The 22,749-nt window shown below is 36.7% G+C and overlaps 1 protein-coding gene across 1 annotated transcript; it reads left to right on the forward strand.

The window, feature by feature from the left end:
- Window positions 1–1,434: 1,434 nt before the first annotated feature.
- LOC110832473 (uncharacterized) lies at window positions 1,435–21,431 on the forward strand. The gene is made up of 8 exons (XM_022069504.2): window positions 1,435–1,533; window positions 5,149–5,488; window positions 5,867–6,418; window positions 17,419–17,707; window positions 18,657–18,915; window positions 19,265–19,420; window positions 20,240–20,374; window positions 20,964–21,431. Exons 2-8 carry the CDS (start codon window positions 5,161–5,163, stop codon window positions 21,117–21,119), a joined length of 1,875 nt encoding a protein of 624 aa, XP_021925196.2. The 5' UTR covers window positions 1,435–1,533; window positions 5,149–5,160; the 3' UTR covers window positions 21,120–21,431.
- Window positions 21,432–22,749: the final 1,318 nt, after the last annotated feature.

Here is a 22,749-nt window from a genome sequence, read left to right on the forward strand (position 1 = left end):
ATATTCTACTTTTATATGCATTCGTAACATCAAATTTTCGATGATTCAAGTAATGTTTAATAAGAACAAATTATACTGAGTGTTGGCTAAAACCAAATTATTAAATACATATATTTCTTTATCATTGAACAAAGTAGTGCAGTCGTACACACTTAGGTACCCTATTCGAATCGCAGCCTCTCCAAGCCAACACCATCCGACGCAAAAGAATCTCTCGTCATTTGATAGTATAAGAATAAAAATGTAAATTAGCACAGTTCATACACAGTTGTATCCGATAATCAGATGAAATACCTTCGCCGCACTTTGATGTAAGATATCAGTAAGTACCTGACAAGCAAAGATTCCAAAATTATAAGCGGAAACACAAAGTCAAGACAGTTGTGCGTCATATAATATTTTGCCTTGAGCTGTTTTACAAATATTCGGTTCCAATCTGCACACACTACGTCCGTTAGAAGTAAAGGCAAGAAGATCAGGGAACTGAAAGGGGTAGCAGATTGTATCATCGCTGCCGTTTGTCATTTCCACGTGCAACGATTTCATAGCACCGGCCCAATCGCACACGAAAATTCCCGCGGACTGTCCTTTGACTTGGCTAGTCTTCTGTCGAACATACAAATTTTTGGACTAGACTGAGTTTCAGCACATTTCGGTTTTTTTATAAGTCGCCCTGATGACAAAAGCAGCAAGGACCTCTGAAACGTCGATAAACTTCTACCAGATCACACGGCACTGCAACCCAGAAGACAGCCATCTTTTAATAACAAACTAACAAGTAATTTCGTGGGCCTAGTTACAAACTGCGTAGGGCTAGATGTAGTCCGCAGGCCTCCAGTTTTATAATGTTTGCCAAGAAGTGTCGAGGAAAACGACGAAAAACCTGAGCCGGGATATCCGGTATCCAGGTCGAAATTTGAAATCGAGATCTCTCGAACATGAATCAGGAGTGTTAACCGCGACGTTCGATCAGTGCTCGACAAGAAATTGTCAGTCGATTGCAGAAACCGAAGATTCACAAGATCGAGTTACAGGTCAGTATCTTGAGTGACGTTAATCCAACTCACTCCCTTCTATCGTATTTGAGATAAATTTTAATATTGTTCTCCCATCTACTCCTAGGTCTTCAATGTAATCTCTTACCTTTTATGTTTCCAAGTAGTAAGTAATGAAATAAACACGACCGTGACCTATTTAAGAATTAATTCAGACTTTGTTACAAGATGTGTTTGTGCTGTATTTGTAATCTGCTTCGAGAATGACAAATGGAGAAACAAAATGTGATCCAAGAAGCATTTATATGCAAATTATATCGTTGCATGCGAATTGCTTTGTTTTACACGAATACGCTCCTTACAATGCTGGTAGGTGTTAGCGCGCAGGTCACCACGTTGTGACGTCACACAGTGTTGGCGCTATATAATGAAGAGAAACGACAGCTTCGTTCTATGTTGCGGTAAACAAAGTGCAGTGACAGTGATACGGTTCTTCTGGAAACGAAGGCTTTTGACCAACTCGGTTCGTATTAAACAGGTAAGAAGATCACAACAGAACTTGGATTACAGTTCCTCAGAGGCAGCCGAACTGGAGGGAAAGCGAATAGTGTGTGTCTGTATAAATTTTTCTGAAGAAAATGATGCTGTATCCGAATTTTAAAGCAACGTTTTGTTGTTAATGTCAAAAAATTGTTTCAGCCATCGGACGTGTAAAAAAAATTCTATAGTTTGATCGTGGTGTGGAAAAAGATAAAAACGTCTTATATTGTTGCAAAACATTACATCTTACAAACATAATTCAGCATACTTCGCCTTGAGAAGCTTATTTAAGACCAATTTTAATATTATCTTGTCATTAATGCCTGAGTCTGTTGCCATTATGTTTGATGTTATCGCTTTAATAATAATTCAACTGCGTCTGACTTTCTCGTATTAATTTTATGAAATTACGCGTGTGGTCGCACTTGGAGATCCCTGCTTCAACAGACCAATCAGGTAGGGCCAATTTATTATGCTCTTCTAAATATCGTTCGAGAACTACGTATGTGTAATTATTTCTAGAATTATGAATGAGAAACAGAATTTATTTCAGGCAAAGAACTTACATTTTAGTACTTAGAATGTTTTTATGGAAATTAAGAAAAATTATTACAACACACTTCAGCTTCCGAAACGTTCTATAAAAGTAAAGATAACATTCTCTTTAATAAAGTAAAGTAAAAAAGCAAAGCTGTCCCACTATACGCCATGTAGGCGCTTGGGAGGAGAGGCGTTATAGCTCATGCTCATTCTTAAACTAGGCGCTAGATGGGGTGAGTGGTCAGCGTCACGCCCCGGCTGTGCTTTACCCCCGGGAAAGGACCTCGGTACCCACTGGATAGGAGGCTGGGTGGGCCCCAGAGCCGGTCTGGACGCAGAGGAAATATCCTCTGCCCTTGTTGGGGATCGAACTCGGGTCATCCAGTCATTATACTGACTGAGCTGATGAAACTTCCAAGTGTGATTAATTCTAAAACTGTGGGGAAACGTCAGTGTTTAGAGTTGAAATGTTGTCTTCCTATCTTTGTGTTTGGTCTTCTTCTAAGAAACCTGCCAAAAAGTAACATTTCCTCCTTTCTTTTATACGAGGTATGTACTTTCTCACTCTGGTGAAAGATAAATATTTTTTGCTGTCCATTGTAACATTGCACCAACAGATTTGTTTTCAGCAAATTAACACTAGACGAATGAGCTTTCTACACAGAATATGAAGTAATACATTTAAATTATTGTGAAATACGAGTTACTTTCCAGTGACGGATCTCAACTGCATTGATTATTAAGCTGTTATTATGCCCCGTGATATTCCTACACGTATAAACATAAAGTATGACCAGTCTCTCATCTTATTAAATCACTTCGCTGTGGGGTTAGCAGGTCTCCAGTGGCGTAGCATTTTGCGTGTTAATTACAGTCTCAGAGCTTTTATCCTAATTTATCTGGCGAGTTACGCCCAAGATCGCTCTAAAAGCGTCAGTAACAGTCTCCTTTTAAAAAGTATCCCCACGTAAGCACTACGTATTATTACTCACTTACTAAATTATTTTTGTCGTTAGTTATTTAATGATTAGTTTGGGCGGGGCTATTTAACAGTGTCTGTGAGACAAAGATTCTCAAGGGCATAATTCTGTATTAAAAGTCATTAAATAGCCGGTATAAAATAATCTCACTGTCTCAACATACTCTGCAAATACGACAAAATACATTAAATAATTAATTCTAAAACATTTCCGAAATTTGTACAGGCTTTGTCATTAAACCGTATCCACAGTGGCCTCAATGCAAGTTTCAATTGCAACCTTAATAAATTAAAATAGGGATGGCCCCATAAAATGCATTGTTTTCAAAATATCGATGTTTATAATACATCTTCTATTACACACATTTACTATTATAATAAGCCTTTATCATCGATATTGTGTATGAAACAATAAAACTATATATTAAATGATAATATATTTGTAATATATTATATAATTATACTTGATATTAAGTCGAAATAGTTTTGCTGGCTGCATTTTACCGCTCGCCCAACTAGTTGGCTAACCACACTACTTATCGGTTCTACTGTATTACAGTATACGCATTAATACTGAACCACGAAAGTAAGAAGACTACATATTTTCCATTTTTAAAAGTGTTATCCCGATTAACACGGTTAACACATATTCTGGTCCATAGCTTTAGAAGGCGGCCTCTAAATTTATTGGAAATTTGTGCAGGCCTGTCCATTAATTTCATGTTAAGCATTTGTACCTGACATGAAATCACTTGAGTTTCCTCATCAGGCAAGACTACAGGAAAGTCTGTCTGTACACAGAAACTGTTAATTGCCAATAACACGTGATCTAATATTATCTTAATTGCTTAAAAGTCTTAAATTAGTGGGCTGGGCGACTAACGGTTTGGTGTTGAGGTTACTTGGTCAGATTCATTCCTGTGTAAGTAAGAATGTATGTATGTATGGCTTTCCGGTGTTAACAAGTTTACAACTTCAACGCCAGCCTTTCTTCAAGCTAGTACCGTGGATGAATGGCGGATACATTGTTGTATGCGACCTTATACATTTTTACTTCTTTAGTTGCATTTCTCTCCGCTTGGCATTCGGGGTTCCATTTACTTTTCTTCTTTTATTCTTATTTTATAATTATTATTATTTCAAAATATGAAATGTATTTTAATATATTTTCGTTGATTTCATGATATATTAATCTGTATTCGGCAAAGGATCAAAACTTTATTTCGGTTCTTAGCCTCTCCTTGTATGCTCTGCCAGAGACCAAATATATTCAGTGAGCCCAAGGGGAACATTTTCGTCATGGCTGTTGCCACCGTTGCGTAGAAACAAGAGACGAGATAAAGCGATGACAAACAACTTGACATAATTGGAATGTTGAACTTGGCAGAATACTTCCAGCATGCCACATTCATAGAACCTGTTGAGCAACTGTACGCTTTCTTCCATGCAGAGTAGACAGCTAAGTAGGGAATATGGAATGTGACTTCTGTTATTTGATACTTCCTTCGAAATATACATGCAATTTATTTATAATATACGATTATTTATCTAGACCCGTGAAATTTCGTTTAGTAATTAATATTCTTCTTATGGTATCACGTTTGACAGTCATACACAAATAATTGCAAACATCGTTTTAATAAACGTAATCATATTTGAATTATTCCAACCAATCAGCATTGACTGTGTCTTCATTACTTCTCTGTTTTATAAAATTAAAATATGTCATCCATCACTTAAGACGTTTCTAAGAGCGTGTTTTATGTGACGTATTTTTAATGTCGATTTCCAAACATAAAAATGTTAAATATACTGAAGAATTTAACTTTTTAAAACCGATTGGCAACTGTACGTACAATCTGGGTTTTGCAATCAGTAAATCTACTTCTTGTATTTTAGTATGTTTCTCAGAATAGACAGAGATTATTTACTCAGTCATCATTTACCAGTTGATCTTTCTAATGGTGGGGGGTTGTGTTTTCTTTGCGGTGAGGACTGAATTCTTAAATATGATTTAGACGATCTTCGGCTTCGGAGGGTTAATGATGTCTTAAAACTTAAGTTTTATTTGTAATTGTTTTCTGTAAATTTCAGCCACATCCTGAGATGAAGCTGGCAATACTCCTGGCAGTGTGTTGCCTCATATTTGGCGTCCACTCGTCTCCGATCGTCACGGTAAACTCGGATAGTCAGCCGACCGGCGATGTGTCCAACAGCGGCGAAGTGGAATCAGGACGACAGGCTCCGGCAGACGCTGGTCCGGCTCCAGTGCCTGCTCCGGACGATGACGACGATGACGATGATGATGATGACGATGACGTAGACCTAGACATTACTGAGGACGACGATGACGACGAGGACGACGAATCCGAAGACGATGATGATGATGATGATGATGATTATTTCGAAAGATTCTTCGATGATATTTTAGGAGGTGAGTTGAAATAAATTTGTAGTAATACAGTGTATATCAGTGTGTGTCACGACCTCATGCACGTAGCAATACATTAATATAAGGGATGATTTAAAAGTCTAAAGTACAATGTTTTAATAATTACTCTACTTTCAAAATTAAACAAACGGTTGTGATACGCGGGTGTGTCTTTTATTAATTTGGCTGGAAATGTGTAGATTAATTTAAGATGGCTGTCTTCCGGTTTAGCTACGTAGAATAATTCTGACAAAATCAGTGAGAATTATTGTGAGTGACTACTGTAATAATATGAAACCGCTTATAAATTTAACCAGTAATACCACCACGACACATTATTGATGAACCGACAATCTTGACGTGGTTTATTTCTTAACTCAGATGACGATGATGATGATGATGACGATGATGACACCCCTGTTCAGTCGCCTGCAGCCTCTGCAACACCCGTTGCCCAGGCAACGCCCCAGCTGGTTTCTCAACAGGCCGCAAAGCCGATAAACACTGTAGTGTCCGCGGACTATTCTTCTCTCGACTATACAGCCCCTGGTGAGACATTGTCTGCAGTATCTGATTCCTCCGGAGCCAACGCCGACTCCGGAGTCGCTCCCGTGTACGACGACGTCGGCCCCGAAGAACAGGCGGTCGGAAGCTTTTCCCAGAACGACAACAACGCTCCCGGAGGACTCGACTTGACTCCTGACAATACTGACACACTGAAACCGGAAGCCATTCCGCCAGCTAGCAGTGGCGCGACATCTGACGAGGACGATGATGACGATGATGATGATGATGATGACGACATTGATGTAGATTTAGACGATGACGATGATGACGAAGATGACGATGACGACGACGACGATGATGATGATGACGATGATGACGAAATCGAGGATGTTGTTGGTGATGATGTCATTGAAGCTAAGAGATCACGTGAGTCTTCCGAAAATAACCATCTTATAAGATAATTAATTGCCTTCTTCGGATTATTTATCTAGTAACTTATTGGCCTCGACAGAGGCTCGAATTATTTATTTAAATTAATTATATTTTAAGGATATCTCAGTTCAAAATTTTAAATACTGAATTAATTGTTCTATTGGCTGTAATGTGTGTGAAGTTCGAAAAGTGAAAATACATGTTAGAGGAGTATCAGTGCAATATTTGTTGTGCGAATGTTAAAACACAAACCGACAAAAACACCCACAATATGCATTCAGCACAAAGCTATGCAAGCATTAAAACAAACTTTATAGACCGTAATAATGTTTCCGAACATTAATTATTTTTTGACGTTTTTATCTTTGTGAGATTTAAAAGCTTTAAACTTATAATATTATGGTGAATTCTACAAAATGTAAATTTTCACTGGATAATTTTTATATACATAGTTCTGCCATTGAGTTAATTACGTTAAATTCAGATATTGTAATTTACATATTTTAGAAATATTTATAAGTCTTACATAAGTCTGTCTTCTTGACACTTTAGAGCTTTTCTAACACAGGAAATACAGTTGCATATACAAGAGACATTTGAATTCCGGTAAATGTCACGTTGTAAAGTGTTTCGTTACCATGGTTACTGTGACAATTGAACTCAGGGATGAAGTCATTGTGTATGTATATACAAACTAATTGTGAACCAAAAATATATAATATATCATTCATTTCATTTCATAAACAATTTTTATATAAATTGCATTTTTTATTTATTTCACTTAAAATGTCTGCCACGCTGATAAATTTATTTGTAATATTCTTACCTAGTTACGATGGCTACCTGAAAACAGCGTGACATCTACTCACCCGTATGTCAGATATCCTTGCATTTTCTGAAAATACGACAAATCACTAATATTCTTCCGCATTCCTGCAACAGAATCTAACGTCATGTAACAAGCTTAATATCTTTACTGAATCATAACAAGGTTACTAACAAATCCTAATGGAGTATATACGAGGATTCAAACCATCAGTGAACATTTCTGACATTATACTAGAAGTAAAATCCGTACAACTTACAGGATCTCTAGTAAATGAATATGTAAAGATGTGACCATAGCAAATCATGTTGAAAATGTTTGAACAGTATATTTGCTTCTAACGGCTTTCGTTCTACTATTTAAATAGTACCAGCAAAACATAGTTCCTATTTGTCTCTCCGGAAATACTGCAGAAAATGCTGACGAAATATCGCAGGAACTTAATTGCACAAGCTATTCAGAGAAATTTGTTTTCTTGAGCAACGAATTTTAATTTACGAAATTTGAAACGCATTTATTATTTGAGACATTCGAAAAATATGTTGTTTTTCTTTCAGACAAAATATCTACATATGTTTATAACCTTTCATGATTTAACATTGATTTAATCTACCATGAGCTATTACACTTAGTTACGAAAATATTTTTTTGTGTCTTTAGTGTGATTTAGAGCAAAAATAATAAAAATTATCATATTTATACATTAACTTTCGTTACATAGAGACTAGAATATTATTAGGATCTAACATACTGATAAACAAAACATTTCATCCTATGAACATTTTAAAAAAAGTGAGAATGAAACGTAACTTCAGTGTCTGGAATATCATGTTACAACAAAGAACAAATGGATGCACGTGTTCAGTTAGTACTCGAAGTTTAAAATGAGAGTGTTGTATATTCACCTAGACAAAATTAGAAGCTGAAAACTGATTAATGAAAGTACAGCGTTAAGATTGAAAAAGATATCAAACACGTTTGCGTAACCACAATCAATTTTCTATTTATCCGAAGTTTGTTATGTAATGAGTAATTATGAGTTTAGAACATCTGTATGGTGTTTTGTAAATACTACATTCCAAATTATAAAATAATAGAATAATTATAAAGTAACGTATGGTTAATAGTACACACATTCTTCAACCATTTCATTTACTTTCATGGTTTGCATTTGACCTATAAGACTAGGGCGAAGTAAAACGATTTCTCAGTTTACAGTTAGGAACAAGTTTTCTTCACTGAACTGCTAACCCAATTTAAGTAGGCAGCTGAGGAATGAATCCGAAACCGGTAGACTCACCTGCTTCGAACTAACGCAATTTCTTCGCGAACTCAGAGCTATAATTAAAATGTATTTGATCAAGGCTTCCTCTGTAACGTCGGAAACTATTTTGGTTGTTATTTAGAATTACGTCCATAACTAATGCTATCAGACAGTGCCCACGTGAGAAGCCAAAACTCGTTCAACTGTTCAAGAATTTTCCCCAACTTTTATGGAACTCGGGGGTTTATTGCCTTGTTTACAACCGCCCGGCAATGGACGACATCTTGAGGCAGACAAAACTACACTACCTTCCTCTTAAATACATTTTAATAATATCCTCTTTTCCCAGGTTTCTCATATTGTTTATTCCCGTCAAGTTCCCAAATTAAAATTTTGTATGCATTTTTTTATTCCCCATGTATACTACATGCTCCTTAATTGGCTGTCACAGTGAAGTGTATAAATTACGTAACACCTCGTCACTGAATTTCTTCACAGATGAAGCCTTGTTCAGACAAATACTAATACGTGCAATAAAATGTCGAAAGCACTAACCAAATAAATATGTTACTAAGCAATGAACGCTTTAGCTAAGAAAGCTACATTATATTAACCAATCAATGAATCCGCTAACAACATGCATGACGAAACTAACTGATGCTTTTGTTATTAATGTGGACAAGGACATGTGACACGGTTAATCAAGACTTGATGACTGACCGGACAAATATTTAATATTTCTTCGCAGCTCTGTGGTATAGTACGCATGATGCATGCCATAACTTTGTATCAAGTCTTCATTCAACTCAGGCTGTGTCCAATTGCGTAGCTCACACGTGTTTCAAACCAGGTCTAGGTGACGGCTTCTTCGCCTTGCTACAGGAAATGGTTAACCTCTTAGTTTTACTCGCGTTCCACATTTCTGCCGCCAGTGCTATGTTAATAGAAACTGCAAAGATGGTACATGGCGCATTTCAAAACGATGCCACTTAGATCCTGCACACAAATTAAGGCGCGCTTGAACAAAGCCGAGAAAAGTTTCGGAAAAACTAAACCTCTATTTGACGCGACAAACAGAAATGTAACATGTGGAGTCATTACACCCCAATAATATTACGTACTTACTGCCTACATCATCACTTTTTTATAATGCACACTGACCGACAATGCGACTAGAAGCATAAATTGTAGAAAACTAAATGATCAACAATGTAACATGAAATGAATTCTTTTATATTGGAATGGAAACAAAAAATAATGTAGATTGTCAATAATTTGACACAGCCTGTTTTGAACTCGGATTATTTATATAAAATAATTATGTGTGTAACAAACTTCTAAGGTAAGTTGACTTATTTCTTGTAGGTTCTTGTGTCTTTCCAACAGTACAATGGTGAGTACCCCAAACTTTCAAAGTGAATTCTGTACTTCGTTTCGTGACGTGCGGTATTATTACCGTTTTAAATGTTGAATGTCCATAGTTTGTGCCCAGCTGGTTTCAGAACAGATTAGTGGTGACCATTGATGAAACATAACCCGTATCAAGGGGTTAGCCCATCTCCATTTTACAGCTAGTCCTCGCTTTACTACGATTCGCATTACGAAATGTCGCTCATACTTTTATAACGAAGTACATAACCTCTGCTCGGGCTTTTATCCGAACGCGAACTCGCTCGCTCATTCGAAATCTCCGGAACAAAATCAAAAACTTGCTAACAAAGATGCAAACGACGCAACGTCACCCAGCCAGCTCGTGAAATCAGGGGAAGCAAGTGAATCGGGTCTGGTCTGCGCTGGCTGTGCTCGGTGTTTTAACACACATTTTTGTATTTATAATGTATTTGATACAAAGTAGATTTCCCTACTTGTGTGTTTCGTTTCAGGCAATAAAATGGTTATTTTTTTATATAATTTTTATTTCGTTCGGGAACATAACCCTCAATTATAACATTGCGCTTCTGGGAAATAGTGAATCGCTGTATAAACTCTCACCAGGGACATAAATATTTGTAAAAGATCTTTCAGGCAAAATTATAAGGTATAATATGATATTATTTCATACGTTACATGTTGGCATACATAATTATGAAGCATATACAATATCATAGGTGGCAGAATAATATTAAAATGGGTTAGCTTCCCAAGAAGAATAATGGTCGATGGGATTATATACAGTGTTCACCAGAATATCCTGTACGTGTTTTGAAATACATAGGAATATTTTTCAAGTGCGGCAGATTTTTCACGATTCTGATAATTCGACTTATCTTAGCAGCAATGCCGGAACATGACTTTGTGGAAGAATATTTATCTTGAAGATGGGGTCTGACTGAGGCTAAACATTTCACTGCGAGTTGCTCAGTTTTTCCCACGGCATTAAACCACTGAACATGATCACAGGTTTCGTTTTCTCCGCATTGACCTAGAAAACTAAAAACCCAACTCCGTAGCCCGCCACTTCCTCCTGGAAATACGTCACGAGGATTAGGCCCGCGAAAACCAGGCCAAAGTTAAGCGGCACATGGTAATACAACTCTTCAAAATTCAAATAACTAAAAATATATATATATATATAAAATGCAAATATTTTGATATTTTTCGTAGCATACTAGCATTTCAGGCACATCCGTTTTTGTAACGATTATAATAAAAAAAATCGAAGCGCAGAAAATGCACGTCTCGTCTGTTTCATGAAGAAAAAATATTTTGTTTTACTGTTGATTGCATCTCATAGCCGTTCTAGAGCATTATGTAATCAGATTCACTAACCTCAACTAGGACGCACTTCAGAGTACTAATTTATTTAGATACTGCAGGAAACCTTTTTTTTTTCCTTTCATCATTTGTAGGACAATTTCACTTCCTAAACAGTGTTATTCAGAAACAACTTTACGACGTGTGTCTATGAATGATCAAATGAGCTAAGTGTGCCACAGCTGTAAGGAAAAGAAGTGATACGGAGTGTCCTGAATACCGGAAACAGCTTGGAACGATAATCAATGCAGTGGCGTTTCTATGCTAGTTATTAATTTCATCTTCAGTTTTTATTAGTTATTAACTCCACTACGTAAAAGAAAACAGTACAAAATATAGAATAGAGAATAATATAATACGAGGAAACACTTCTTACCTAACATTGACCCTTAAAAGCCGAAACCTTCCTACCGCAAAGAGAACACCAGCTCGTACCTCAAAGAAAATACAACCCTCTCCATTACAAAGTGCAATTGGTCAATGCCCTGTCAGGAAATAAACGCTGTTTATTCTGAAAATCGTAGGGTTAATACACTACCTCAGCAAAATGCAGGTTACACATGTACTTACCATTGGTTTTTTGAGAGTTTAATAAAATTAATAACTTAAAAATGTAACGGGAAAATTACTAAAACTTTACAACGTGTTATCAGAACGCACCTGAAAGAGAACAACATTTTGAACGTCCTGGAAAATGAACTGGAATTTCGGTATTGTGGAAGTATAAATTTCCCCTTTAACTAAAGTAAAATTCGGTGTCTAGCGTTTATTCTTTGCGATGCCATCTTCTGTGCAAGGTAGTTTGCTAACGTGCTTATAATAAGTAAATCTGTAAACAAACTCAATAGAATAGAGTCTTCTTCAGGAGCTAGTACGCTCAGCTGGTCAAGGAATTCCTCGCCTTTTATGGATCTCGACGTTTCATTACCGTGCTCACAAGACCCGATTCTGAGCTGGATGAATCCAACCAATACCATCCAACCACATGTGTCTAAGATCCATTATCCTCTCGTTCATCTACTCCTAGATCTTACGAGTGTGGTCTTCTCCCTCGAGGCTTTCCAATCAGAATTTTACATGTCATGTCTCCACTGCCCTGCCCATTTCATCTTAAACATGTTTTAAAATGCCTTGGCACTCAGTACGCCACAAGCGGTGTTAATAGACAAGTAGATAAGGTAGGGGAAGTCTGGTTGTGGTGGAGAGTTACGTCCGTTGACACAGATTCCTTCGTCTTCTAGGCGAGTGTTCCAAATCCCCAGCTTCCTCTCGACAAACACTACAGGGCTAAGAAGCCAAGCACCGTTGTTCGACTTTTCGTGTGTGCCTTAACACAGCCTAGACTATGGCATGTCAAGGTTACGTAGTCAATGAATGGACTCCTTTCTACTGACCTTAACCGACCTTAACCCGCGCACATTGCTACACCTGTGAAGAAATGATGGCATTAAGTGAACTTCCTGTATGTTTCGAATAAATGCCCCTATTATCAGGCCAGCACACACGGTATGATTCTAAATTACTTATTTCGTTCACACTTTATTTCTGCATAACATGTTATAAGAGGTAATTCTTTGTTTTTGTCATTTGAATATGTCGTTACACGAAACACAAAAAAAGTGTTGTCTAAATTTACAGTTAAAACAAGATTAAAAATTAAGAAAACCGAAGATATCACACACTCCCTTCCTCCACACCCCCTCAGTTTCAAAAAAAAATATTTCAAGTTTAATGTGCAGGATGAATTACGGATGTGGTTTTATCTGTCCACTATTTTTGTGTATTTATTCACCTGTACTAATTTAATATTTTCTTCTGTTATTTTCTTGTTTGTTATGCACTTGCTCCGGTGTTACACTGTAAACAACCTAAATTACGTAATTGAACTTGTTTAAAATGCATAAAAAAGCATCCCTATTTTTCTATTTTGTCTCACCCTGACTAGGAGCAGAGGAGTGAAGCAAACTTCGGGCACATAAATGTTGTGTGTCCCTACAACTTCCCTTTTCCTGCCCTTGCTACAGCTTGTTGAGGGTCCCTAGATTCTTATTAGACGATCCAATGCTAGAAATATGCGAAGAACCTTAGCTGGACTCGAACCCGCGACCCCAATTCACAAGCGGCACAAAATCTGGCGCGCCTTAGATCTCATGGCTGGGCAACCAGGAAAAACCCAGTAATTGAGATTTCAAGTTCTCATGGTGACGAGTATAAAAGGTTGGGGGGGAGTCTTCAGGGGGTGTTGTGCCGTGTAGTCTGTTAGAACCCGTCGCAACATCCTGGAAGACAGTCATCTTCAAACCAAATTGCGATAAATGTGGTTTATTTGTCCCAATGTAGCCGAAGCTCGTCAAATCAATGTTTACAAATTGGTTCTTATCTCAAATAAAACTCAACAAGTCTCAATTATAAAAAATGTATTGGTCAACGCTGTTTAAGGAAATATAATTTGACCCCGAGAATCATGCGAAACCCATGAATACACTGTGGGCAAAATTCAGAGTTATAGATAGATTTCAGTAGGTGATACATATTATTGCCACCAGTGTAAATGACGCTGTCAGTGGCTCAGACTATACAGCGCCGAAATGGAAAGTATTAGGAAGGAGCGGTCGTGGCCTGTTTGAGGGTCTATCCCGGAATTTGCCTGGAGGGACGGAGGAAAACCACAAAAAACCTGTCAAGAGAGCCGATCTTCTGGCCGGAATTTGAACTCGGGACCCCCGACACGCAACCTAAATTTCATTCGCTTGAATTTTTGCGCCCTAACTAGGAGATCACTGAAATGCCAAGGTCGGTCGTAGAAATGGGCAGCTCTTGCTAGGTGCCAAGTGCCAGAAGCTCCATTTGGCAGGACATTGACCGTGACACAGCGCGGTGACCCCAATCCTGGTTCCACCTCAGCGTTTACCATTTAATAACTACCTCCACATACCGTTCACGTACGAAGCAAAATACGCGATTTCTGTTTTCGTAAAGTATCACGTGACAAACGGTATAATATTATAGTGACGGTTGCGAAAAAACAGTAGACACAAACTGTCTATTCTGAAGGCAAACGAAACCAATAAATACCATCTATAAACTCAATTCCGAGTTACGAAATATTATAACAGGTTTTAAATTGACTATTATTAAATGAATGCTTAGTTAAAATTGGTCGGATAAAAAGAACCTGGATATAAAATTTAAAGATTTTGGACGCAGAGAATGGATATCATCTATTCTTGTTGGATTTCTTATATACTTATCATACTAAGAACTATTTTCTTTCCGCAAGCTTGAATTGCCAGAAATCAAACGATCTCATAGAGCACCATTACAGTACGTAATTTTGTGAAATAAAGGATAATAACTTTAATACGATGTTTCTTGGGTATAAAGATCGGGCAGAAGTGTCACACATAACGGGATTCGTTCCGCATATGGCACTCGCATTCCGTCCGTCGGTCGCGTGGCTTTATTGGTATTCCGTCGAGTGCAGTTACAACAATGAGCAGTGTCTGGCAGACAGAACACAACATTCGCTTGTGTGTATACAAGTCTGACAACAAAAACATGTTTGCCACCTCACAACTTCCAGAAGTATCTTCAAAGTCCTTAACAATTTTGCACAATGTGAGTAAAATCAGCTTGTAATGAGCCCCGTATATGTGGATTGTCCTAAAAGATGCCCAAATTCTGTATTTTCAATAACAAATAAAATAATAGGAAATTACTTAGCGTCAAAGACAATGATCATAAAAAGTGAAGTAGCAAACATAAGCATAAAAGTACACTTAATTATTAAAATTAATTACAGTGAGCTGAAAAAGAAACAAGACAAACACGTAATGCAGATCTGTGTTTTGTTTCGAGATATGTTCTGTTTTATGTAGAGTACCTATGTGCTGTGTGGAATATGAATAATGTGTTACCTAATTTAGTCAAGGTGGATAGAAAATTAATTAATATTTCACACATGATGATTAAGTCCAGAAGAATGAGATGGGCGGGGCATGTAGAGCGCATGGATGGGACAAGAGGTGTGCACCGAGTGTTGGTCCGGAAGCCTGAGGGGAAGAGACCGCTGGGGAGACCTAGACGTAGATGGGAGGATAATCTCAAGCGGGATCTACGGGAGATAGGAGTTGAAGGAAACTGGATTTTGTTGGCCCAGGACAGGGTCCGGTAGAGGGCTTTGGTTAATTCGGTGATGAACCTTCGGGTTCGGTAAGCCATCTAGTTAGTTATTTCACACATGAGCAGTCAACTAGGACCACGTAAGGAGGAACTTTACAGGTACATGGATTTCTGTAAGTATAAATTCTTAAATAAATTTGATTCAGTCACTACCATCTTGTAAAGTTACTTAGGTTATTTGCTGTCAAGTGAGAGGTGAAAGGAATTATTTTGAATTTTGGGTTAAGAATATGTCAGAAAATGTTTCAAATGCTTGTTTCATTTAATAATATTTCCTCAGCTACATAGGTTACGTAGCGTAAAGAGGCAAGATGAGTGTGAATGTTAAAATAAATGGAAGTGATGGATGTGGAAGTGATAAACGCCTAATTTAAAGAACCATCTTAGCATTTTGCTGTAGGGACTAAAGAAATCAGCATAGAACATCAGTCAGGACTCAGAACCAAGGATCACACCCAAGATCTCCTTAGTATGAAGCAAGAATGCTGATATTACAAGACATTAGAAGAATTTGTATCCTGTTTTAAGGTATTGTCCCAACAATCACCTGGAAATGAGATTAACAACAAAAATCTTTTACCAGATTTGAGTTTAGTCAACTTGTTATAGGTTACTTCACCTATAAATGCCAACATTATTTTGTCACATGTGGTATGATTAAATTGGGAAACGATTTAGGTGAGTAGCTTTGAAAAATTACAATATATTTTTTCAAAAATATCATGGGAAAATTTAGGAGAATCACAGGGAACATTAGCCGCATTAATCAACTTCATAGCCAAAATTTGAAACAGGCACGGCATGAACACGAGTGAGGCTTGCTACCATTGATATAATCTTTTCAGTTCCAGGATTTGAAACCAGTGCCTCTTGAATAAGCAGGACAGGTAACCATGACATTGTAATGTCTGCTATACATTTGTCACATCTATACTTCAGTCGTATGAGTCGTGTTTCTGCTCTTGTGTTGTTCGCAATCAGACTGCTTTTCAGAGTCTCAGTGGTCCTTTCAACAGGAAATTGACGCATCCTCGCTTTGACTTAAATAATGCATGCAGTCAGACATTCTCGGTGATTCACGATTTTATTGCCACCTTCCTGACATCTTCTTCTATGACTCTCTGGTCCGTATTTGGTCCATGGCCTCCTCAATTCTCCTCTTCCATTCAGTCCTATTGTTAGGTCCATTCTATCCGAGGCTTTGATTGAGGTTTCAAAACATCTTCCTTTTTATGGTGCAAGGTTGTTAGCTTTGCGACCAACCCCCAACCTGGAGGACCAGGGTACCTGTCTTAGTCTGACCTCTCCTCCTCGACCAATCTGGCTAGGGAGGCCCTACCAGTAGCTATACAATCGCCAGCATAGCTCTTGGGATCACTGAGGTACTCAAGCCCCACCACCACGACAAGGTGCAGGTACCATTAAGTGGGAACCTTCCTGACATCATTTGTATAAAATAAATACTTCTCAGAGCTGGTGATTGGTTTCTTACTTTTATATCTCTTATGTAAAATGTCAGTATTTCCATTGCGTCTTGACTGAGTGAAGAGTTTTGTTATTTCATCTTGAAATTAAGCCCCTATCTGTCACTATATCTGGGTTCAGTTCCAGACATCGATGACAGTCTGTCTCTTAAGTACAATCATATGAATAACAGGATTTTAATGTTCCAAAATGCTTCATGGCTGTTAACGTTATTTTCATGAACATCACACACATAAAATTAATACAAGATGGGATAAAGTCTGATTTCATTCAGACACGTAACTGTTACAGTGCTGTTAAAAAACCTAGAATATCAAAAGTAATTAATTAATTTGAAAGGAATCACAATTAAGAACTTGCTTAAACCTATATGTTTCTATTGTATATCCCCTATGGAATGTCAACACTTCCACACACATTACTGCTACTTTGGTCTGTCACTTAAAATGTATGAATTCTTTATTTATTGTGATGATTGTCAAGGTTCGCTTGAGGCCAACAGTGGTAATGCTGTTCCCCCTGTTTATATCACCAAGTACAATCGCTTTGTGGACAACATCTTGGAAAGAATAAACAGAATCCTGAGGAAGAACTATGAACCTGTTAATGTTCGTCTTCATAACAATAACAACAATAAGAAGAAAAACACCAACAAGAACAACAACAATAAAAAGAAAAACAAGAACAGGAACAGGAGGAGGCGTCCAAATGCTAATAAGAAAGGAAATGGGAGAACTGGTCACAGGTCGGAGGACATCTCACGATCTACCACGTAATAATGAGTAGATGATAATACTGATGATGATGATGATTATGGCAGTAGGCATGCATGAGTTGTGCTTTACTTAACTTCCAAGATAATGTGGACTGAAAATGTGACATTTATGCATGTAAACATAAATTCACAGTAACAATAACAACGAATCTCTTCAAGTGCCATACAGGCGTGAAGCAAGTAGTCTAATTTACAACATAAATTAACTGATATGTATTACACTAACATCCTGAAAGGTTCAAATAACACAAATTGTTTTAAGACCCATTTATAAGAAACACATTATAACATCATTGGATTAGAATTGCAAAATTACTACAATATAATATGAATAATTATTATAATCATCATCATCTTATGCAAACAAAAGCAATATTCAGTGCTTTTATTTATTATGTTTTCCTGGAAACCTTCAGGCTATAATTTAAGGGTTAAATTGTGTTTTCAGACCACTGACACTACACTCCACTGAGTGCACTCCTCTGCCATAATACGTGCTAAGCTAGATACTTATTTCACACTGGCTTTCAATAGTGGTGATCCTAGATGAACGTGCGCTGAAGCAGTTTATGATCAATTTATTTAGTATGGTTCAGACATTGCTTAATCAGTTTCATTTCATACACAATGTTCAGTCTGGTCAGGTTCAATTAGTTTTGTCCAATTTACATAAATCATTTGAATTGGCTAATAATATTTAAAAACTTTTCTTTTGGAAAACTGGATAAAGTTTTTTCACGTTGTGGAAGGAGTGTCAGATGTGTGGTGTGATATCGTGTATATACGTTGTTATAATTGATAGTTCTAAAATTTCAGATCTGTAGATGAGAAGAACTTAATTTGTCTGAAATTGTAACTGATTCTTAATATACAGTGATTGAAAGGTCATGCAACCCACAGTTCCAGAACTGTACAGTACTAATTTATAACACTTCAAATTTCTCAGGGAAGCTATAGAGGCAACAATGAATGAGTCTGTGGCAGCCATCTCAGCACAACTGATAGTACAACCACCTAATGAAGAACAAGTGACTCCTGTCCAAGATCTCAACTCTACTGATGCAGCAACAGTACTTTCTAACGCTACTGCCACAACCACAGAACTAGCAACAACAAAACGGTCATCTGATGATGGGATGATTAGTCGAGCAAGACCGCAACAACATCGCAATAAAAATGACAACAAAAAAACAAAAAAGAATAAGGTATATCAAGTATAATTCTCATTATTGGACTCCTGTGTTTAAGAATTTTCCATAGCCAAAATGTTCAGGGAATTCTTAAAAAAGTAGATAAAATGTGTTCCTCTTTGAGCACACACATATTTTCCACATGTTTTCATTACACTTCATCATTATAGATCTAAACTGAACTCTCTTCTCAATTTCTTTGTTGCTTAATTTCTGTCACTTTCAAATACCGTCTTCAGGATTTCGTTTTAAAATACCAATTATCATTAAACAAACCTTCATATTTATAACATATTTCTGTAATTATAATCTTCATCTTTGTAAAAATTGTATATCTTATCAGTGGATGTAATATGTTAAATAGAACAAGGGAAGACAGCGCCCTGGTGCTAAGGCAACTTTATATGGTTTGTCCTCCATACATCGAGAAGGTGATGTCGCAGTTAACATGATGAGCTCACACACTACTGTTAAGACAAAGTTTACGGTTGGGCCTCTGATCCTCAAAGTAGAGAAAGAGGTATGTATGAATTATGATAACAATGGATGTATTTTTGTTCATTTTAAACCAATATTGTAAGTTAACTTTACTGCAGAAATACTCTTAGCCCTCAATGATATGACTATTATTTTTTTTATTACTTATTCATTCATCATCTTCCTCTGTGAAGGTACTTCTTATTTTATTAAATTTTAATATAATTCATAAATTCTTTACAGATTTTTGTTGTCATTATTTGCTGATGATGTTAAAGGAAATAGGACATCTCCTCCATTGCTACAAGAACTTTGAATTCCTGGAGAATTAATGATCCCTATTGGCTAAAATTAGCCAAGCTACAAAACTATCCCATATCCTGCCACATATGTATTTCTTTTTATGATAGTTTCTATAACTGATACTCCAATAATGAGAGAATATGAACTTTTCACATTCCTAGTCTAGCTGTCAAAATGTATACAAAATTTAAAAAATTGTGATTAAAATTAAAGTGACATAAGAAGGAAGTTAGTTTGCCTCACATTCTTCATTTAATACTAACACTACATTTGACAGTCATAGAAGACATTATGAGGTTTTAAGGTCTCATTGTAGCAAAAATGTTGATTGTGGTCTTCTAGATTGTGATATCATGCAATCTTGTATATGGTTACCAACATTTCTGAGGAATACGTTACATGCATCTTCATCAAAGAACTTGGGTAACGAGTTATAAACATTGTATGCCATCACAAAGAGAATAATTGGCACAGAAAACATTTTTATTGGTAGCAACCTTTGAGCATGTTCTGCCTGTTTGCAACATTCATTTAAGCTTCCTATTGTTTTGTTACCCAGTTTGGCCGTGGCGCTAAGAAAAATATCAGAAGTGCGACAGCCACAACAACAGAAATGATAGGAAAGTTAAATCTGAGAGTTTTACATGGTGGAGCAGCCACTCTTCACTCAATCAGAGTGATGCAACCCAAACAGGTGAGTATCAAAACATTATAAAGTTGTCCCTTATGTGCGCATACATCTCAGTGCAACAATAATCTGGAACAGCAGAATTATGTGCACAGATGTATGAATATGTGATTCTTACATTCAATGGTGTTTATCATTTGCCCAGTAAGAGCTGTTATGCCAATAAACCATTCTACTTCAATGGAAAATTTCTTCATCGCTGAATAGAATATCAGAAGAAATGGAAGCTGCTCTAAAATCCAATCACAAAGTTATGTCATAGTCATTACTAAGGAATTCATGCATGAATGTCACTTAGAACTTGGAACATGTGTTATTTCATTATGTGTACAACAGGCATGTGATTTATTCTGGCTTCTTGAACTGTTTTTCACGTTATCTCTGTGGGTCAGCCTCAATATCACTAAAATGTTTATTCTATGATCAGATTTAGTATGATGATTATGAATGACACTTCATAATTTCCCTGTCATATTTAGTTTTCTTGAAAATGTTAACAAATTTTTTCACTGTTCCTTGCTGACCAAACCATGATATTTAGTAATAGTAATACATAATTACACATTATTTTTTAATATGAAATTTTTACTTCCAGGTGCGCGTGGAGAGTTCAGATGACCATGACAAAACCCGAGAATATGTTTGGAGGCGTTCAAGTCATATTGCTCGAGTTGTGTCACAGAAATTGATAAATGCAACAAAATCTATGCTGCAACCACCACCAATTCCAAATAACAGCATTATAGCATGACTAACCGATCTCTTTTAAAATTTCCACAACATATTCTATATATCACACCATAATTTGATCCTGTTTGATACTCATAGCCATTGATAACTTTGACAAATACTTTATATTTATCTATGCTCATTTTTTGATATTATAAGCATTATTTATGTATTTATTTAAATTACATGTTTTACTCAGTGTTAATTGTTATATTTATTTATTAATGTTATTTATTCTGTTTGAGCAGTCTCATCAAATCTCAATATTATTTTTCATGAATGTAATTTAAAAGTTTTCTAAGGAAAAATAGAATAAAGACTGATTGTGACTGAAGGAAGTTTATTGTGTAACACAAAAATACCAAGCATGTCTTTATGCTGTTTGTAATATTTTGTGTTCTTATTAGAGTCAATATTGGAGCTAGGATAGCTCAGTCAGCGTAGCAACTACAGACTGGATGACCGGGATTTGATCCCCGACAGGGGTAGTGGATATTTCCTGTAGCCTTGCATCCAGACTGGCTCTGGAACCCACCCACCTCCTACCTAATGAGTACTGGGGTCCTTTCCCAGGGGTACAGCACAGCCAGGGTGTGATGCTGGCCACTCACCCTATCTAGGGCCAAGGATAAGAATTAATAGGAGCTATACCATCTCTTCTCCAAAGTGCCTACATAGCATTTTGCAGGACAGCTTTACTTTTTTACTGTACTTTATCAAAGACAAAATAATGATTCAAACTTATTATGACACATAAGGTTTGAGGTTTTTGTGATGGTAAGTGTTGCAATTGTAGTCTTCTAAATTGTGATATCATATACCCCTTTTGGTAGTTAGCAGTGTTTTGAAGTAGCCTGTTGCTTCCATTGTCTGTGTAGAAGTGACCTAACCACCTCCTAAACAGGTCCTGACTCAGTGGCATTCCTACTCTTTAGTTTACCTACCTTCAGCCACATTCCCAGGTTGCTATCAAGAACATCAAGACAGTAAGCCTTCCATAAAATAAAGTCTACAGTTTCCTTTACCCATCACGGATAAAATATCCTTGAAAACAGCAAATATATACAGTACTTCTGGCTTAAATATGTTAAAATAAACATTCATTTGTGACCTGGGGCAAAGATCATCATCGGCAAATGTGGCTTACCTTACTTTATCATCCCAAGAAGTCAGTTATGGTGAAACACAGCCTAAGCCTAGATCATTGAATCCAGCTAAATGGCTCCAGCAGCCTGACCAGATGCAGAAACAATTTTCCTTTTTACTCATAAGTAATATGTGCACTCACATTTTGATTGTCAGGATTGTTCATGAATGGTATGGAAGAGAAAATGTAAAACAAGTGAAGTTAAAATTCAGACATTTTATTCCTTGATGTCACAGATGGAGCAGTGAGGTTTTTCAACATGTAAATAGTTGACATGAGTCTTTCCTTTTATGAAATATAGCAGTTTTCATTATTTTAACATATGCAATAAAAATTTATTATTAGTTTATGAAAGATTTTGGGGTTACCTGGCGATTCATACACTTTTATAAATGGACCCAATTGTTTTGAAAAATTTAAGATAATTTAAGATTTAAGTCAATATTTATCATATGTAAGACACTTTGGGGGATTTACGATGATGCATATATTGCGTTTCTTCTTC

Source organism: Zootermopsis nevadensis, unplaced genomic scaffold, assembly GCF_977971745.1.
Source record: "Zootermopsis nevadensis isolate Lab colony 2312 unplaced genomic scaffold, Znev_1.0 Znev_ptg000007l, whole genome shotgun sequence".
NCBI lineage: Eukaryota > Metazoa > Arthropoda > Insecta > Blattodea > Termopsidae > Zootermopsis > Zootermopsis nevadensis.